Source organism: Eleutherodactylus coqui, chromosome 4 (genome assembly GCF_035609145.1).
Source record: "Eleutherodactylus coqui strain aEleCoq1 chromosome 4, aEleCoq1.hap1, whole genome shotgun sequence".
NCBI lineage: Eukaryota > Metazoa > Chordata > Amphibia > Anura > Eleutherodactylidae > Eleutherodactylus > Eleutherodactylus coqui.
In genome coordinates, this window is record NC_089840.1 from 211,898,261 (window position 1) to 211,917,232 (window position 18,972).

The following is an 18,972-nucleotide window of genomic DNA, read 5'->3' on the forward strand; positions in this document are numbered from 1 at the left end:
ACCATTTTGCATGAGCGGGTGATGTCACCTCTATTAGCGCTCGTGCAGAGTATTTAGACAGGCAGATCACCGCTGGGTATCGCTCGCTTTTTGCTCAGCGCTTCACATTTTACGTATATATTTGGGCAGGGTGCGTTTAGACGCAGCGAGAAGTGAGCGAACCAGCGGTGATCTTTTATGCTTGTTGGAAGTGAGCAACAAACAAATAGTGCACGATGGCTTTGCATTTAGACTTAAAGATTATCACACAGTTTTGTTTGTTTGAACGGATTTTGTGCGATAATCACCCCTCTAAATGGCCCTTAAGACACTACATGCTGCTCTGACTGAACAGCACTGCTCACATGGGCAGTACTGGCCAATTAAAGCAGGTGTAGCGCCTCAATGTAATGATGCCTACTAATATACAGTGTGCCACAGGTAGCCAGAGAAGCTGTGCAGCCATCTTTGTTTATCCAGGCCCGGAGGGTCGCTTTATAGCAAACTTCTGTTCGCAACTTTTCCAGGTTCCTCTCAATCTGTCCCAAAACTCTTTGTGCTGGCTTTTTTTTTTTTACTTGAAATTAAATCTAGTCCCATCTCTCTGCCCAAGTAATTGACAAGTAAGGAGAAGTCGTCATAAGATGGACAGGACCGGAGGAAGCCTATAGAGGATAGTGGGCGTGATGTTGGTGGAACATCTAAAAGCCAAAGTGCACGGAACCACATAAGCAAGTGGACAATTACTTATTCCTTTAGTATGTAAGGCTAAAAAAAAACAGAGAAAAAAAAAAAAAAAAGACACGTGAATCCATTTCAGCCTATTACACCCCCAATGTTGATCCAGAGGAAGGCAAAGAAAACAAAACAAAACAATAACGGTAGAAGCCAATTTTACCCATTTACGGCAAAGATTTCCTGCCGACTCTGGCAATCGGAAGTGTATATGGTAATTATTTGTTTACCCAAGGCAGGTTTCAGGGAAGATGGTTGTATATGGGCCTTGAAGACCTCTTTAATATAAAGCCGAGTGTTACTTCTACAAAAAAGCAGCATAACTGTTGAATGGTAGATTAGACTAGAAGAACAATATTTGCACTGGTGACCGCAGACATGCCAGCAAGTCTTCTTACATAATGGGTCATTGTGTCATTAGGATTCCCACTAACTCAAAAGAGGAAACTACAACATAAGCATCTTCTAAAATCAGCCGACAAGGGATGAACAATGGTGACAAACAGCTTGTTAGTGGAGAATGTGAGGTGTCTATTTAGGGGGCCGTTTTTCACAGGCTGCCAAGACGCTAACTAACCATGACTATTTACATCCTCTATACAAGGTCAGCTGTTGCGCTCCGTGTTGACATACTGGAAAAACTTACACAGCATCCCAGTTTGGCAAGATTTCAGTGTTCCAGACAACCATGGCGCTTGCAATATTTTCCTCTTGCTTGAATCTTTCCTTCATCAGCTTCTTTCTTCTTTGTGCCTCTTTAACCTCTGCAGAGAAAACACTGACGTTATAGGACCAGTATCAGAGGGAGCATGCTACGGGAAGCTATAGGAACTACTTGTGGACCATCAGCAGGGACATAACACCTATACCTTCTCCAGTAAGCTGCTCACAGCAAGTACAATGAGAACAGTGAACTGCAGTGTCTGTACATGAGGAGCAACACTATTTCTGGCTATTATATGACATGCATTTTAGCAGTCTTCCCCTCTGCAGGCTCCATCTTTAATTCTCAGTCTTCGTTGAGCTGATGGGTGGAGACTAGCAACTATGATTTCTATGCACAGCACACACAGAGAAAAGGAGACCCTGCTCTCCTATCGGTCTGCAGTACACCTTCAGAAGAAGAAGTAGTGATAGAGTATGGAGGACATTATACAGCAGTACCTGACAGTGTAGTTGTGAATACAACACTGAGGCAAGATAAAGCAAACACTTACTACAAGCTGTGGCCATGTCTGTGTGCGTCTCTCTGCTTCTGTCTCCCACTACCACCTCCTTTCACTCGTCTCCTCATACACTTATATCAGCAGCATGAGACAGCTGCAAGCAAAGACGACTCCCCAAATTTCATTATATCTACCTTGGTTTCTAGGCTGATTGAGACCAATTTCATTTGACAACAAGCAATTAACAGCAAGTTAGAAGTAAGGGTAACCATAAGGCTTGGTTTACATTAGTCAGCTATCTGGACCAAATGGGTCCATCTTATGACAGAACCCAACAGCAGTGATTTGGACCCCATTGACTATAATGGGGTCCATTCGGTTTCTGCTGAGCCGTCTGGCATTTTACAGGAAGAAAAAGTGTTGCACGCAGCGCTTTTTTTCTCCAGCATTTGGTGTTGGATCTGCAACAAAACCCCTGACCATATGGTCCAACGCAGATGTGAAGCCGGCCTTAGTCAGTCTGTACCATTGGCTCTGTAGACAAAATACGCCTAAAGTGAACATTACTTTGCATTCTGCTAAGGAGTTACAGCACTGGCCACTAGGCAAGCAAGAAAAGAGTATGAGGGAGTGTTCACACAGGGTTATTTTTGTTATTATTATTATTATTTTTTTTTAATTACGCTGTGTGATTACATCAGGGGGTTCCATCACAGCTGCCCAATTTTGGGATGAAAGAAAGAAAAAAAAAAAGAAGTGCTTTTTCTTCCAGTATTGGCAGCCAGATCTGCAACGGAGGTTCCGGCACAGGTGTGAAACCACCCTGGTACTTGGTCCTTCGATTCCCTAACTGGCTAGACCCTACAGGTATATTTCAGATTTTAGGTAATCACTTTTAACCTTTATTTAAAAAGTATTTGGCAAGTTTGCTGATCTAAAGACCATAAAATTATCTGTATATTCAGCTAAAATAAATTCCATCTAAATACCGCTGCAGAAAACCTCGACACGTCTTCCAACACGGACTCGTAAAACTCTGCAGCTCTAAATGGTCGGGAATACATAAAGCAGATCCGTGAGCCTTCTGTAAATGACATTATTTCCCATCACTCGGCAGCCCTGTGACAGACTTTGGATTCTGTGTGGGCAGACGACGCTCACGGGGACTCGGAAAGGCACTTTTAATCAAAGTAAAATTCCTCACTTAAGTAATTGCACCTCTGAACGATGGAGGAAACGGAAAGGTCAGTGAATATTCACAGATTATGATTTATTCTCCTCCTTCGACTGTTCCCCATCATTGCGTTTTTATGACCTCTGCCTGCGAGACGCACTACCGCTGGGTAAGGATGATGAAGTAGATTGAGCAAGACATCGCTCCCAGCAAAGATTTGCAATGAAAAGCCACATGGGGTTTAAAGGATTTATATTAGTTTCAATGGAATCTTCGTCTGTGCGCTGTAAACAGTCTCTACCCAATAAAAGGTTTACTGATTGCAGTTTTTAATTCCATCTATATTTCTTTCTCTAATGCCTCATTTTATACCGGCGCCATGCGTAGCGCTCGGAAAGCATCACCCAAATGTATCTCAATAAAATGCTACGTCTTAATAGCAAGGTGGAAAGTAAGCTGATGGAGCAAAAACAGATAAGGCAATCAATGCTAAATCTTGTCAAGCACGGAGTGAAGGAAGATTAGGAAAAAAAAACATGATCTCTTAAAGGGGTTGTATCAAGAGTCACTTTTATCACCTATTTACAGGATAGGTGATACGTTTAATATGGAGGGGGACAACAAATCTCACCACTGAGATCTCCCGCCGATCCCACCAAGAACAGGGGTCTTGTGTTCCCCTCTTCTGTCACTATGGGCTAGCAGCACCCACCCAGTGATAGATAAAATGAAGCAGCGGTTGCATATGTGCGGCGCCACTCCATTCATTTTAATGCAGCTATATTCGGCAGTTCCATTGAAAATGAATGGAGCAGCGCTGAGCATGCGCAGCCACCATGCCATCCAATCTCATCCTCACTGTTGGGGGTACAGAGAGACCACAGTTAAGGATGAGGTGGGCACGGGACCTTCGTTCTTGGGAACGATGGGGGTCTTAGTGTTGAGACTCCCAATGATCAGACTTTTACCAGTTATCCTATGGGTAAGTAATAAAAGTGACTCTTGGTACAACCACTTAAAGGTGATGGTCCTCAGGATAGGTCATTAATAGATGATTGGCTGTCAGCACCGCAATAACAAAGGTTGAAACAGAAGCCTCTGCGCTGACCTCCGTGTAGCGGCTGGAAATCAATGGGAGCCATGCCTTTGCAGTTGCGAGCGCCAGCCACTACATGGGAGGTCGGTGCTGAGGCTTCCACTCAGACCTCTGTTATAAGATCATCAATCATCATCAATAGTATTTCCATGGAAACCCCCTTTAAGAACTTGCTGTATTACAAGTAAAGGTCCTACTCCACAAACCTTTGTCCACAAGCGACGCAGCAGATAATTAAGCTAAAAGAACCTTACTGTGAAATGAGAGCAATTACAGTTCACAGCAAAATGATAAAGCAGATACTTTGCAGAAGGCCTTTGGTCCTGGAAAGCCGGGTCCATTAGTGTCAGTGTGATGCATCTTGCAGAGGGGCCTTGATGTAATTAAACCCTCTGTGCCTAGCAGTACACATAGCACTGATGGCAGTCTGTGGCCTGCTGACCCCATCAGGCTTGCTAGCAATGTTTCTCTATCGATCCCGGTAATGCGGCTGCAGATAACGTAGGATGCACAAGAGCAGGTGGGTTAAACTAGTCAATTCCAAAGTGGAGAACAATAAAGTTAATTTATATGACAGCATATTGAATTTACAAAATTACAGGCCATAACTGCTCTATCACCATCAAATAATGAAGGACAAGCCATAAAGCAAGAGTAGAGCGAACTGCCGAAAAGCCATTTTATTTTATTACTCTCATACAACCTTGCATAAAAATGGAATGGTTGGGAAGATCTCAGCAGTAAAAGGTGTGTATTAAATGACATTTTATAACTCGCCGTCTCTGCAGTCATGTGTACCGTTAGGCTTTTATCCTTCGCTGCCTCTATTCCTATTCTGCTTTGTTGTGTAATCTTGTACAGTTTCATCGACTATCATCTACCCCACAGACACTGACTGGAGCGGCAGGAACACATCTCCTATAGGGTGGTTACTTAGAGGGAACCGGTCTCCCACCCAAACACCATAACATATGGTGCTGGACTTATATCTCAGTTGATGGTCTGGCACCACAGACCCCGACCATCGAATAGGCCCTTCGACATGGAATGACTGTCGGGCACTTCAGCAACCGACCGTCGTTCCAGTGATAATTGTTCCTATGTTTGCACACAAGTGTATCGCTCAATGTATGGAGGAACAGGGGAGTATAGAATTTTTTATTTTTTTCATCATTGACCAAATCCCTTTTTATTGCCCACCAACCATCTCAGTGATCACTTTCCAAACCTGAGAAGAATACACTGGGCCAAGAAAGGGGCCCCTGAAGCTGCCGGGCCATATTTGACGTTAGAGACACCATATAGGACACATTCTCTTTACAAAGACAGGACACAAATTGCAAGTCAAACTAAAAAAAAAAAACTTCTCACCTCGCTTCTTAGCTTCCGCTACCATCTCATCGTACTCCTGTCTGTGGCGCAAGGTTTCATGGACAGATTTTGCCGGAAGATTTCTATAATGGTAATAAATAATAAAGCGCAGTCAACATGTTACATTAAATTAGATTTCATACTAGAAAGAGAAAAAAAAAAAGAAACCCAAGACGAAGTAAAGGTCTCCTCTTTGTGCCCATTGATTTCACTGGATTTTCAGAAAAGGAAAACATAAAGGGAGCGCTTTCAGTTTGCTTCTGGTTTATTGGGTTTTTTAACAGAACAAATAGTGTGGCAGACTGCGACATTTGTTCCGTTAAAACACGGAAACATAACGCCACGGAAGCAAACTGAAAGCTTTCTGCTTCTTTGAAAATCCATTGAAAGCAACGAGGAAAACACAAAAACGTTTAATTCCGTTTTAAGTACGTTTCTCCGCTCCAAAAACGTAAAGGAGAGACGAAAAGCCCTAACACAAGTGGGAATGCGCCATAAGGCCGCATTTATATAAGCGATTTTTACGCACGATTTCTAAGCGTTGCAAGAATCGCAATCGTATGTGAAAAGACCTTCTTAGTTTCAATCGGGTAATGTACACAAACGGTTTTTTCCCTCTTGCAGCAACAATGCAAGAGAGAAAAATTGCAGCATGTCCTATTTTTGAGCGATTCTGTTCAAGAATTGCTTTTTACTATGTGTGTATGAAATAAAAAAAAAATCTATCACTGCCGACTCATGCATGCAGGTTTCCTGCCAGTGTGATGCGGTTTTTCCATTATAAATATTGGAACAATGTGTCATTTTTTCATGTGCGAGTGATGCGTTTTTCTTACAAAATGCATCGCAATCGCAGAAAAGAAATCAAAGGCTTAAGGGCTGATTCCAACGTGCTTATATCAGACGGGTTTTCACGCCTGGCCGATAGACGCTGTCTCTTTCTGCAGGCGGAGGAGGCAGGCCGGGCCCGGGCGCAGTGCACTGAGCTCCTGCCCCCTCTCTGGCCCTTGTCACTAATTGCAATGAGAGGCGGCGGGACTTAACTCCGCCCTCACCTCAATGCAAACTGTGGCGAGGGGCGGGAGCTCAGTGCACAGCTACCGGCCTGCCTCTTCCCCCTGCAGAGAGGGACAGCGTATATCGGCCGGGCGTGAAAACCCGGCCGATATAAGCATGTCGGAATCAGCCCTAAGAGTGCGATCCTAGTCTTATTATTCTTGGACACATCATAATTATCCATGTAAATACAGCCTAAATTGTGTTGCATGAAGAAGTGTTACTACATTAACACTGTGTATACTCACGCTGGTCGATCTTCTAAGATGAGAGCTGTGGTGGAGAGTGGTTCGATCTCAAACTTTTTACGTCTTGTGGACTGAGTTTGGACTTTGCATGTCCTCCCAGTACGTCCTTCATACTCCTAAAAGAGAATTATATAGTTACGTAAAAGAAGAAAAAAGTGGAGTAGGAAAAGAGGGGAAAAAAATGTTGATTCAAGCAAAAAAAAAAAAAAAAAGAAGAAGAAACGAGTCAGGATGCTGGTGAAGCACTCAGTGTCACGTACACACAGCAAGTTTCTATCCATTGCAGGCTATATAGAAGTCTGCTAAGAGTTTATATTAGGCATATTGCTAAGATGCATTATAACATGTGATCAGTGGGGGTCCGTCCTCTGGGACCCCAAAGATCTCTGCAGGAAAAAAAACGAGAAAAAAAAACAAAGCATCACACACAGAAGTTTCTTCTAAGAGTGGAAAGCTTTTTGTAACTTCTGTGCCAACACACCAGCCCATCTTTCCTGTAGTTTACAGTCAGACCAGTGCCATCTCTGATAGACCCTCTGGAAATCTCATTCTCTTGATACCCCGGATGCCCGTTTTGCTTTCTGGAACTGCGATTACAGCGACTTTGATGACATCACGTTTCAACAAGCTAATTTCACACGTGTTTTAATTGAAAGGAGCTGAAGCTTTCTAAAAGTAGAATTTCCAGTGACTCACAAAGCGATTTTAATCTACGCTGCGGATGAAAAACTGAACGCATTCTCCTTGAAAGATACAAAATGTTCCCTCTTGTGGGGGAGGTGCAGTTTCTGTAAATCACTAGTATAATTAGAGAGTCTAAAGGAGACCGGATCAAACAAACAAAAAAAAAAGTCTTTACAATGAGCGACTATGGTCTTTATAGGGGTTGGAGTAGAATTGTGAGCCGGCCTGCACTGTAACTATAATCATCTACATCACAATATAACGAACGGTATGGACTGCCTGTGCCGGGATAGATTTATAGCCATAGGTGGTGGCTGACGGGCCTGAATTGGTATTGGGGTGCAAGGCTGCATTGCTATCACATTTGGGGTGCGCTCTGGAGAAGCTCTTTCCTCCTCCGCAGGGTTGTTTGCATTTGCTTTTGAACAATACTATTATTTGCACGTAAATTTCTTTTCCAAGTAACGCTGTACAGTATTTTAGACATCCCATTCAGATAGATGCTAAGCGCCGTCTCTATAGTAACTCTCTGGGAATTCTGCCAGATGCATTGTTAAATATATTCTAATATTCAGGCGACATGGTCTATGAAGCCAACTGGGGCCACACAAGAAGCCCTCCACAAGAACGGCATCACTGGAGGCCGCTTCCACTCGCATCCGCCTCAAAATACTCAAAGAAGTCAATGGGGTCTGTCCAGAGACTGAACCACTCGGCCGCAGAGATTCCCAGAGTGGATCAGGAAAGTGGAATCCCCAACGCAGGTGTGAAATCACCATAAAATAGTCCCTCAAGGAGTTAACCAGTAACGGGGAGGAGGAAAGATTAATTCCACATTTTGCCGAGTAAGCAGAAAGCTGCCAAGAGTACAGGCCATATTCACGAGGCTGCACTATAGGCCCTTTCACACGGAATGACAAAATTGTTCAAACCAATTGAGCAATAAATCCTTCACTTTCGTTCGTCGTTCCAGTTAATGCAGGTATAATAATCATCGTTGGCCCGTTCACTAGTGCTTCCGTTTATATACCCATCGCTCAGTCCCTCTCGGTCACTTACAAAGCGAATGGACGACTGAACGAGTTCTCGTGTGAAGGAGCAAACGATGTATCTGCCTGTAGGACATGGTTCACACGTACAAATGAGCAGTCTGCTCGTCTTAATTGTGGCCCATTGTAGCACGATAAATCCCACCAACAGCAGACATGAAGGAACTCTCGCCGCTTCCATTCTTTCTCCATTTCCTCCAAATTTGGCGTCATTGGAAAAGATTTACCCAAGGTGTGTGGCAGGATTTATGCTACACGACACCCTTCATGGGCTTTTGTTTCAGCAACATAGGACATTCCTCTCTTATTCCTCCTGGAAATATATGAATGGTAAATGGCTGTTATCAGGAGCATTCCTACACAATCTGCCAATGTTCAGCAGATGGGACACAGCCGGGGAACTGCAACCACAACTTGTGAAGAGATTCTTACATTTACAGGAGGAATAACAGAGGAATGGCATAGTGCAGAGTTCGGCGAAAAGATGTTTTAGCATTGTTATTTCATGGCAAATGAAGGGATGTACTGTAGTACAACAGATGTGTCAGCGTGACGCTGCATGTCCTGTTCTGGTCCCTACAATGTCCACTGCCCGGACAGCACACGTGTGCATCAATCTGCAGTCCGATGCAAGCTGTCCCCAAGAATAGTGGGCACGGTTTGCATACAACCATCTGATTGGGCCTTAAGGCTCCTTTTGGACATCTCAATCTGAACCGGCTAACGAACGCTAATAAACAAGAGGAGGGCTTGTTTAGCTGTCCTGCACACAGACCGATTCAGAATGTAAGGGGAACGAACAAACGAACATCGGTTACTGCAAATAGAGTTTTATCACTATCAGCAGCACATCCCTGTTCATACTATGATTTTTTTTTCAATTGCGCAAAAGTTGTGATCAGCAGATGACTAAACCATTTCTTGTTGGTCAGCTGATTGGGTGCAGCTTTACACGGCCTGATGAGCAGGCAAGCGTACATGAAAGTTCTTGCCTGATCGTCGGGCCATGTAACAGTGAATGGAGAATACAGAGCAGTAAATGTATCATGGTCTCACGGATATTCAGCCAGGCAGTCTAATGTTAATCTGCAACGCCCTTGAAAAAAAGTTTGTTTAATCTTGTAGAAATCGGAGCGCCATTCCTCTCCTGATGTTCCCGATTTACCAGAATGATGCCAATAGGGAGGCGGCCAAGGTTCAGGAGGACAAGGGGTCCCTCCCTATGATCTCCACTAGCTGGGATGAGGTCATTCCTGAGGATCACAATGGGATTCACGCTTGGGCTCTGGTAATGAGTCAGACCACAGCTGCAGCGTGTAGGAAGAGACTCAGAGCAAGCTAGAGAATCAGCTAGGAAAATCCTGGATATGCAGAAGATGACAAAAGACTAATATATAGTGTCCAGTCTACAGGTGATGTCACATACAGAAGGGCATAGGGCTGCTCTCTGCGGCAATGTAGTAATACGCCAAAAAGATGCCATATGGAGACAGGTGGACATCTGCACCAGCTTCCCCTAGTTTGTGGAGAATAAGGGCGAGATCGCACATTGCAAAAGTTTTTAATGTGGACATCTGCACGTGACTTTGTTGCAGATTAACTCTTTCCAATCCACTGTCTGACGTCTAAAGACATTCTGATTAAAGGCTGTACAGCTCCGATGTCGAAAGACGTCCAACAAGGTATTCTTACTGTAGATTACTGGCCTCTTTGTTGTCGGGGGCCTCCAGCATGTTCCATGCCGCAGTACTGGCTCTAGCCAGCAGATGGCGCCATTGTATAATGGCAGAAAGAGAAAGCCCCCTAGGAAACCATGAATCCAAAATAGGATTGCAAAGGGTTAAGGCTAGGTTCCCACAGGGCGGATTTGCTGCGGAAATTTCATCCGGAATTTCGTGAGGCCGCTAATCACGGGATTAGCCAGCCATGAGGATGAGATTTCTTAGAAATCTTGTCCACACGGAACGGCGAATGTGTCGCGGCAAAGCCGGAGTTGCGCCGTGGATTCACCGGCCGCAGCATGACCATTCTTTTTTTCCGCTGCGGCCGTGCTCTCTTCTATGGGAGCGCTGGCTGGAGCGGAAAAGCCTGAGGCCAAGCCGCTTCAAAACCGCGAGATTTCTGCTGAGAATACGTGCTGTGTGACCCCAGCCTTACCGTGAATTTCACTCAGTACGTTGAATGAAAGATCTGATGGTAGCCTGCAGCTTGACTGGCGGGATTTGAAAATCTGAGACATAACTGGATTCCGCTGCGGATTTTTGTGAGTGAAAGCGGCATGTTAAAACCCCAATTCGCTTACACTGTACTGTACTTTGTCGCAGAATTTCTGTGAACATTTTCACAGACAAAATTTCACAACAATTCGGCCCCCTTATAGGGCAGTACTGGTGCGGCAGACAACAGAGACTAAACCCCGCACCGTGTCCGAGCTCTTCAGACATGCTTTTGGCATCAGTCAGGTGGCTACAGCCCTCTGGCTCTGATTGATTTACACAGCGAGAGCTTTTCCTGGCTTATATGTTAAACGTACAGTAGGACGTATGCCCCTTTTAAACCAACAGATTCTCATTTCAAGGAGAAAGTGACGTCACCGCTAATTAATTCGCAGTTGTTAGCGTTCGTGCAGAATGTTTAGACAGGAATGTAACGTGAGGAGTAACATAACATGAAACACTGAGCAGGGAGGAACGCAACGCGGGGGTTAACGTAACGCGAAACACTGAGCGGGGCGGAACATAACATGGGGGTTAACCTAACGCGAAAACACTGAGCGGGGAGTTAAATACAACGTGGGGGTTGACGTAACATGAAACGCTGAGCGTCGAGAAACGTAACGCGGGGAGTAACATAACATGAAACACTGAGCGGGGAGAAATGTAACGTGGGGGTTAACGTAAAGTGAACATACTGAGAGGGGGTTAAATACAACGCGGGGGTAAACGTAACATGAAACACTGAGTGGAGAGAAACGTAACATGGTGGTTAACGTAACGTGAAACACTGAGCGGGGCGGAACATAACGTGGGGGTTAACATAACGTGAAATACTGAGCGGGGAGAAACGTAACACAGGGGTTAACGTAAAGTGAAACACTGAGCAGAGAGGAACGCAACGCAGGGAGTAACATAACATGAAACACTGAGCAGGGAGGAACGTAACACAGGGGTTAACGTAACGCGAAACACTGAGCGGAGAGTTAAATGTAACAAGAAGTGAGTGAAAAAGCAATGATTTTTATGCAGTGTGAAACTGCGCGACAAAACGAAAAGCGGACGATGGCTAGTGTCTAGAAGTAATGAACTTTCGTTCATTTGAGCGACAATCATTACGTGTAAATGGGTCTTTAGACACGGTGCGCAGTGAATCCTACTCTAGTCCAGCCCCTGTCTTCTAGATTATCACATACTCCTTTATCCTCTGTGCGGATAAGCGGACCGCACTGCAAACTGGCTTTTGTGTAGGAGTATATACTATTATAGAAAGCCCCTCTAAAAGCATTGCTGTCAGCTGGGCGCCGGCAATGTACTGCCTCTGGCAAAAGAACCAGAAGTACCACAAAGCTCAGAAATACCGCAAGTTTATAACGTTCCATGTTCTATAGGCAACTAGTATTATTCTGAGCCATCAGGGCTCATTCACACGGCCGTGTGGACCAGCTCTTCACTGGCCTGCATGAGCCGCTATCGCAGTATATGGCAGTGAGCGCACACGCGGTCACGCACAGTGGGACTTGTTTTCTTTTGTGTGTGTATCGTTGTCCATACGCTACCCATAGAAAAAAATATAGTCCTGTCCCTGCGTGATATGTGGTCAAATAGAGGATGCTGCCATCTTTTTCAGGTACGTATTTACACACTATGTTTACATGCTAATGTGAACAGATCAACAAAAAGCTATATATTTTCATTGACTCTGTTCACCGCATATCACACGGCCGGGCATCACAAGCATAATACGTGTGAATGAGCCCCAAGATCTACCCAGCCTTTTTCTTACAGCCAGGCTCACATGGGCATACGATTACCGCATAATACGCGTGCGCTGTACGCCCAAGTGTGCTCGATAATTTGCAAAAAACATCAATTACATTGCCTTACGCAGTTCCACGCACATTAGCATACACATGAGTTGTGTAAAACGCGAGTACAAAAAAAAAAAAAAAAAGGATGTTCTCTTGTCGTGTATAAACTCGCGATAGAGCCCATGGTTCTCTCTTGGCACGTATGGGCGGCGCATACATGCACTGTTGTAGTGTGACGGCGCAGGAAATATAAACAAAAAAGCCTGCAGGTGGACAGCGCATGGCAGCGTGAGATACGCGCTTATGCACAATACAATTTCGCTGCCTTACGCGGCAGTACGCCGGGTCACTGCCGGCTGCACAGCGGTAAAACGCTGTGTGACCCAGGCAACGTTTTACACTTACGGACGTCTCCCAGCATACATCTTACAGTCACATAATCTGTGAATGGATGGATGATCATCAGGATCCTAGTCTGAGCACTGCTACACCTTGTGTTTTCTAGGGTTTTTCCTGTCTCGGCATTCTTTTCTTTTGCTGACGCAGTACTTTTCTGTACTACACTGCAATACTCTCACACATCTGTAGGCTTATTCTGAAGCCATTCATCATTCTGGCAGGAATGTAGCAAATTAGTGATCTGCACAAAGCAAAGGTGCTGATAATGCAACGTATTACATACAAATATTCCTATCCACACCCTCTCCGGAATCCTACAGATCACTATATACGCTTCAGTCTTGTCTAGGATGAGTGTTGGTAAATGCCTGTATCTATTTACTATTGGGGTCCATAATGCGGTGTCCATTCTCCCTTCTCCTCTGGCTCCTCGGTCATGTCTGACACCTGAGGACCTGACTTGCTCCTGTTTGATTGCAGGAGCAGAGGCTTTAATCCCACGCCATACTTTTACTATTGGTCGGGATTAAAGCCCAGGACCAAGTGCCGTATATTTACCACGATTGGACCTTAAGGCTGGGTTCTCAAACGGCGGAACCTTGCGGAAATCTTGCGGTTTGCCCGCAGCAAGAAAACGCGGCTTCAAAACCCACAGCACTTAGTCGCAGGTTTTGGAGTGGCTTGGCCGCACGCTCTTTCTATGGGAGTAACAGCTGCAATGGGAAGAAAAAAAAAAACTGACACGCTGCGGCCGGGGAATCCGTGCCGCAGCGCCGACTTCTGTCGGCTTTGCCGCAACGGATTTGCCGCCCCGTGTGGACGAGATTTTTGACAAATCTCGTCCACATAGCTGGCTAAACCCGGTATTAGCGGCTGCAGGCGGATTTTCCAGAGCAAAATTTCGGACGGAATTTCCGAGGCAAATCAACCCTGTGTGAACCCAGCCTAAGGGGTTAATGTAAATGAATGTGGCCACAATTTGCAAGCTGCCATGACCTGACAATCCCAAGAAATGAAAACCTGCTGGTCTTCTTGCAATCACTGGGTGGTGGCAACTTACAAGTCACAACATGACCACATTGGCTTGCATTTGTATACAATGTAGCGCTCCGAGGCCAAGTGACATATCTTACCCAAAGTTGGCATGTAGACCTAATCTAAATGTGGTAAACCAGAAGCCGTAGAAGTGCAAGCATTTCCTGATCAATTTCTCAGAGTGACTGTATTATGCCATCTGCATTGGCACTGCCTGCAATAATGCCAACTGCCAGTACATGTGGTCACAACTCCCATAGCGAGCCACACAAAAAGACACGAGCCATTCAGTTCACGCAGCGCTAGTTCAGTCATTCTCAGTCACTTGTACAGCGAATGATGCTCCTTGGAACGAGCCGACGATACATCTGCCTGTCTAAACAGGATGCCTGATGCAAGCGAGTTAGAGGTGACATCACTCGCTCATTCAAACCAGAATCGCTTGTGTAGAAGGACCCTGATGACTCCTTTGGACAGAACGAGAAGCTCACGATTTCCATTTGCCCGAATTGGTGAGGTGATCACCAGCTCCTCGGGGCTCGGGCAGAGTGTTTAGACTTATTGTCACATTCCCTTACAATGCACGAGCCTGGGCTGGATTTTATGCCGGTAACAACTGGATGAACAACGAGACCCGCACGATTCTCAGTCGTTGACTCGCTTGTTTGAACGATTTTCTGAATGATTATCGTTCCACTGAAAAACACACCTTGAGGCCTCTTTCACATGGGTGCTGTCCAGCCGCATCTGATTTAAGAGCAAAAACTCTGGTCACGAGATTGGTGACGTCACCGCGCATGTGCAGTGCCGCCGCTGTCTCCGGGAATCTCGCATTGGCTCGGGGGTGTCTGATATTTACCTACTGCCGGTGTTCCGGTCCAGATGTCATTGAATGGCTGTGATAGGTTAACCTAGCGCTGGCTTTCGTTGGCTGACGCGGCGCTGGATTAACCAATTAGAGCATTAGCTTGCTGGAGGCAGGGAGTTGAAGCCCCGCTTCCAGGAAGAAATGCTCTGTCGGCGTGGAGGACGCGATAGCCTGCAGCAGCAACAGAGACCAGCACAAGGACCAGAATGCTGGCTGCTAGGTGAGTATTGATGTTTGTTTGTACATGCAGTGTAGTTAGGACTTATTTTGGTTATAATAATAAATATTGGGGCATTCCAATCCCCTCTTTTGGGGAGATCCGTAACGGATTAATGGCGTTTCAATTCATTTCAATGGGGAAAAGTAATTTGACGTAAAAGTGTTTTGGGTTAAGAGCTCCGTCACGGAACAAATTAAACTCTTAAGCCAAGGCACTACTGTAATTACTAAAAACAGACCATTAAAAAAACCTGCCCGGTCCTCCTAAGCGTACGCTCTGTAGCCCTGAATACACATTCTTACATTGGGATTTCCTTCCTTTATGTGGAAGATGTATGTGGATAGCGTTAATTCCCATAGGATACCCTGAGTTGCTATGGGAGTAGTGCTGAGCTAACACGGATGTGGATCTATACTGTGTCCTGTACCAGCTGGAAGGGTTGTCGTAGGAGCAGACGCATACTGTACTCCACGTCTTTAGGCAGCATACACCAACCGGCCTTTTATAGGATACCACTAGTATATATACTTTTTGCAGTCTACAATTACAGTCTCACAGGCTGCAAGTAAAATATTTCGATAGGTGTCTATAATAAAACAAAAATGTATTGCAAGCCAGTTTTAGCCAATCTACACGGTTTTACACTTTTTTTTTTTTTTTTTAAACAGGAAAGAATTTTTTTTTTTAAAGCGACCCTCCAAGGTCCCTTGTTACGCAGCCTGAACCCCTCTAGAATATGTGCAGCAATGATCTAATTTTGCTGACCTGTCATTTAGTAAGTGGTACATTAGAATCATTCTGCCCTCGGCTGTAATAGACATCAGCCCTCCAATCACCGACTTCCTGGTGAGCCAGCTGTAAACTTGTGCTAGGCCGGGCGCACCCGAGTTATTTAATTGCATAATACGCAGTGAATGGAGTCAATGAAAGTACATTATCCTTTCACACTTGTGTATATTCATTGCGTATAATTTGCATGTAGGACAAGGATAGAGCATGCTCCATTTTGCTGCACGTTTCGCGTAGAGCCCTATAGGTCCGTATGAAAATGCTGTGCATACGCAATTGCATTGCGTGTATGCGGCGTATTTACGCAACATTGCTAAGAGACAATAGAAATTGTTTTTTGTTTTTTTTTTGTTTGTTTTTTTTTAAAGCCAGTGCGTGACGGCGTGCGAAAGATACACTGTCTTGCGCGTTCACAAACGCATCGATATGCAGTTATTTTTATGCAATGTTTTACCATACGGACGTGTGAGCTCAGCCTTATACTCATCTGCCAATCAGATGAGGCAGCGGGAGGGATTAGCAGTCTGAACCAGTGAAGAAATAACAGCATGTCACTCGGAACCAATGAAGAAAAAAGAGGTATGTCTCAGACTACTTCAGACTCCCTGTAAGCACTGTAGAGAAACTAGTCACAGACTCTAGCTCTGTCCTACTCGATCAATACTAAAAAAAAATAAAAAATAGCAGGTATTCATCTTAGGTATTCATTCAGGTATAGGTAGCGACTTATTTCTCATTTTCTCAGCCCCTAACAAGACGGTCACTTTAAGTGTTTACCTGCTGTAATGTGGATTAGTATATGAAGAGCTTGACATTGGACATAATATACTAACCACACAAAGTCTACAACCTAGGTTTACTATTAGAGATGAGCGAGTATACTCGCTAAGGCACATTACTCGAGTGAGTAGTGCCTTAGCCGAGTATCTCCCCGCTCGTCTCTAAATATTCGGGGGCCGGGGAGCGTCGGGGGAGAGCTGGGAGGAACGGAGGGGATCTCTCTCTCCCCCCCCCCCCGCAACTCACCTGTCACCCTCGCTGGCCCCCGAATCTTTAGAGACGAGCAGGGAGATACTCGGCTAAGGCACTGCTCGCTGGAGTAATGTGCCTTAGCGAGTATACTCGCTCATCTCAGACACGACTCAATGCTTCATACATGTAATGTGCTTCCGGGGACAAGCAGGATGTACATTGGTTAGAGCGGCTTTAATGAATTGGAAGTGTGATAACCATGCTAAAAAGAACATATCACGCACAACAAAGACGTGGCTGTCAGACAGCCCATGCATGGAGCAAACGGAGACTAGGAAATGAATATATTAAATTCCATACCCCTGTGTTTAATAGATTTGGCGTTGAGACTGAAGAGAGACTGCCAGAACTGTCATCCTAATGAGAAAAACAGAATGTAAGCCTTTTAGTGACACAAACACAGAAAAGGGAAAAGAAAAAATACAATCAGGATATGAAATAGATTACATTGGAGATAATAAAACACGCCCATCTCCAAGGTATTCAATATAGTGAATATTACAACCATATAAGTGGGGCTCCAGTAACCCCTCCCAAATACCAACATATATCCCAGCATTTAACCTTGGAAGGAAAAAAAATAAGCAATTGGGCCTTTCTTTTACTTTAAACCCAGTCTACCGTTGGGGTAGAGCCCTTTGTTTAGATCACCGATCCGTCGCAGTCATTGTTGGCCGTGTCCAGTGTTCAATGGATGATATCCAAGCTGGTCATTTCCTGGGGAGGCCAGTTGTCAGTCACAGCTCTCCTCCCTGTGTCATCACTAGACCATATACTTACAGCGCCGGTCCTTAACGGTAGGCTGCCGATGCCATAAAGCTACATTGTAGTGCCAAGAGGTTAACGCGGCACATTGCTAGCACCATTAATTATGGAGGGCCAACACTAATAGAATGTATGAGTGCTTTACTGAGGCGGGTCAGGCAGGATATGGTTTCTCCTTAGGGAGAGGACCTCATAAGGAGACTGATAAGGTCATGCAAGCTCCTCTGGGAAATTTATGCAAATGGCAAGATGGAACAATGCCTCTACAGTGCCAGCTACTGGAAGGCAGCATTCTTGATTTTTGTGGAGAATCCGATAGTTTCTATTGGTACCATTTGAGTATATATAACTTTTTGATTGCTTTTCGTTAATATTTCTTAGAGACAGGGTGACCAAAAAAGGCAATTTGAAGTGTATTTCTTTTTCCCCTTGCAGGAAAAAGCGTTCCTTTAATATAATTAGACTTTTACAGGCAAAGCAATACCAAAAAGGCTTGCCTTTTTTTATAATTATAAATATGGCAGAAGTTTTTTTTTTTTTTTTAAACTTTTACTACCTTTTAATTCTTTTTCAATAATGAACTTATTTTTAATTATATTCACATTTCTTAGTCCCCAAAGGGTACTTGAAATTGCAATTGCCAGAATCAACAGCTGCATTTAAAGGATTAACAGCTGCAATCAACGTGAGCGCTGATCGCAGCTGTTACGGGCGGGCGTCCCCGCACTGTATGGGGTGATGCAGCTCTATAGAAAGCAGAACCTTCATGACGCAACTGTATGTTTTGTAGCATTAAGGGGTCAAAAGGCCTGAGATTGACTTGCAGGAATGCTGCCCTCCAATAGCTGGCGCTGTGGAGGCACTATTCCATCTTCACATTTACGAAGTAGGAAAATGCCCATTAGTTATTACAGAGTAACTGGTTATGTCTGGTTTTGACAAGCATCTTTCAGTAAGCAATGAGCGCTTTCCATCAGAGGTAAGCACTGACTGCATTCCTACAAAGATGAAATGCCAATTGTTTATATAAAGAATTAGAGGGCTGGGCTATTAAACAACTTAAATTTGATTAAGTACAATGTTCCTGAAGCAAGATTCGAACTTTCGTCAGAATTGTGAAATGGAGATTAGCCCTGCCCCTTGTGGGTGGGGCCAACTCCAGGCTGAGGCGAAGTGTGGTGTGCAGGACGCTGGGGCTATAATGACATGGGGGGGGGGGGGGGGGAGACATGGGGGCTGCAATGAGGGGAGAGGACAGTATATGGAGGCAGCATGATGGGGG

General features: G+C 44.8%; 1 protein-coding gene across 2 annotated transcripts in view; it reads right to left on the bottom strand.

The window, feature by feature from the left end:
* Positions 1-18,972, bottom strand: part of TBC1D12 (TBC1 domain family member 12) — an 85,717-nt gene that overhangs the window by 26,142 nt on the left and 40,603 nt on the right. The window contains exons 3-6 of one of the 2 annotated variants that reach the window (XM_066600705.1): positions 17,226-17,282; positions 6,826-6,941; positions 5,522-5,604; positions 1,361-1,478 (exon numbers count right to left, since the gene is read on the bottom strand). In XM_066600705.1, coding sequence (XP_066456802.1) covers positions 1,361-1,478; positions 5,522-5,604; positions 6,826-6,941; positions 17,226-17,282 — 374 coding nt within the window. The remainder of the gene's footprint in view (positions 1-1,360; positions 1,479-5,521; positions 5,605-6,825; positions 6,942-17,225; positions 17,283-18,972) is intronic. The other variant, XM_066600706.1, reaches the window with a different exon arrangement.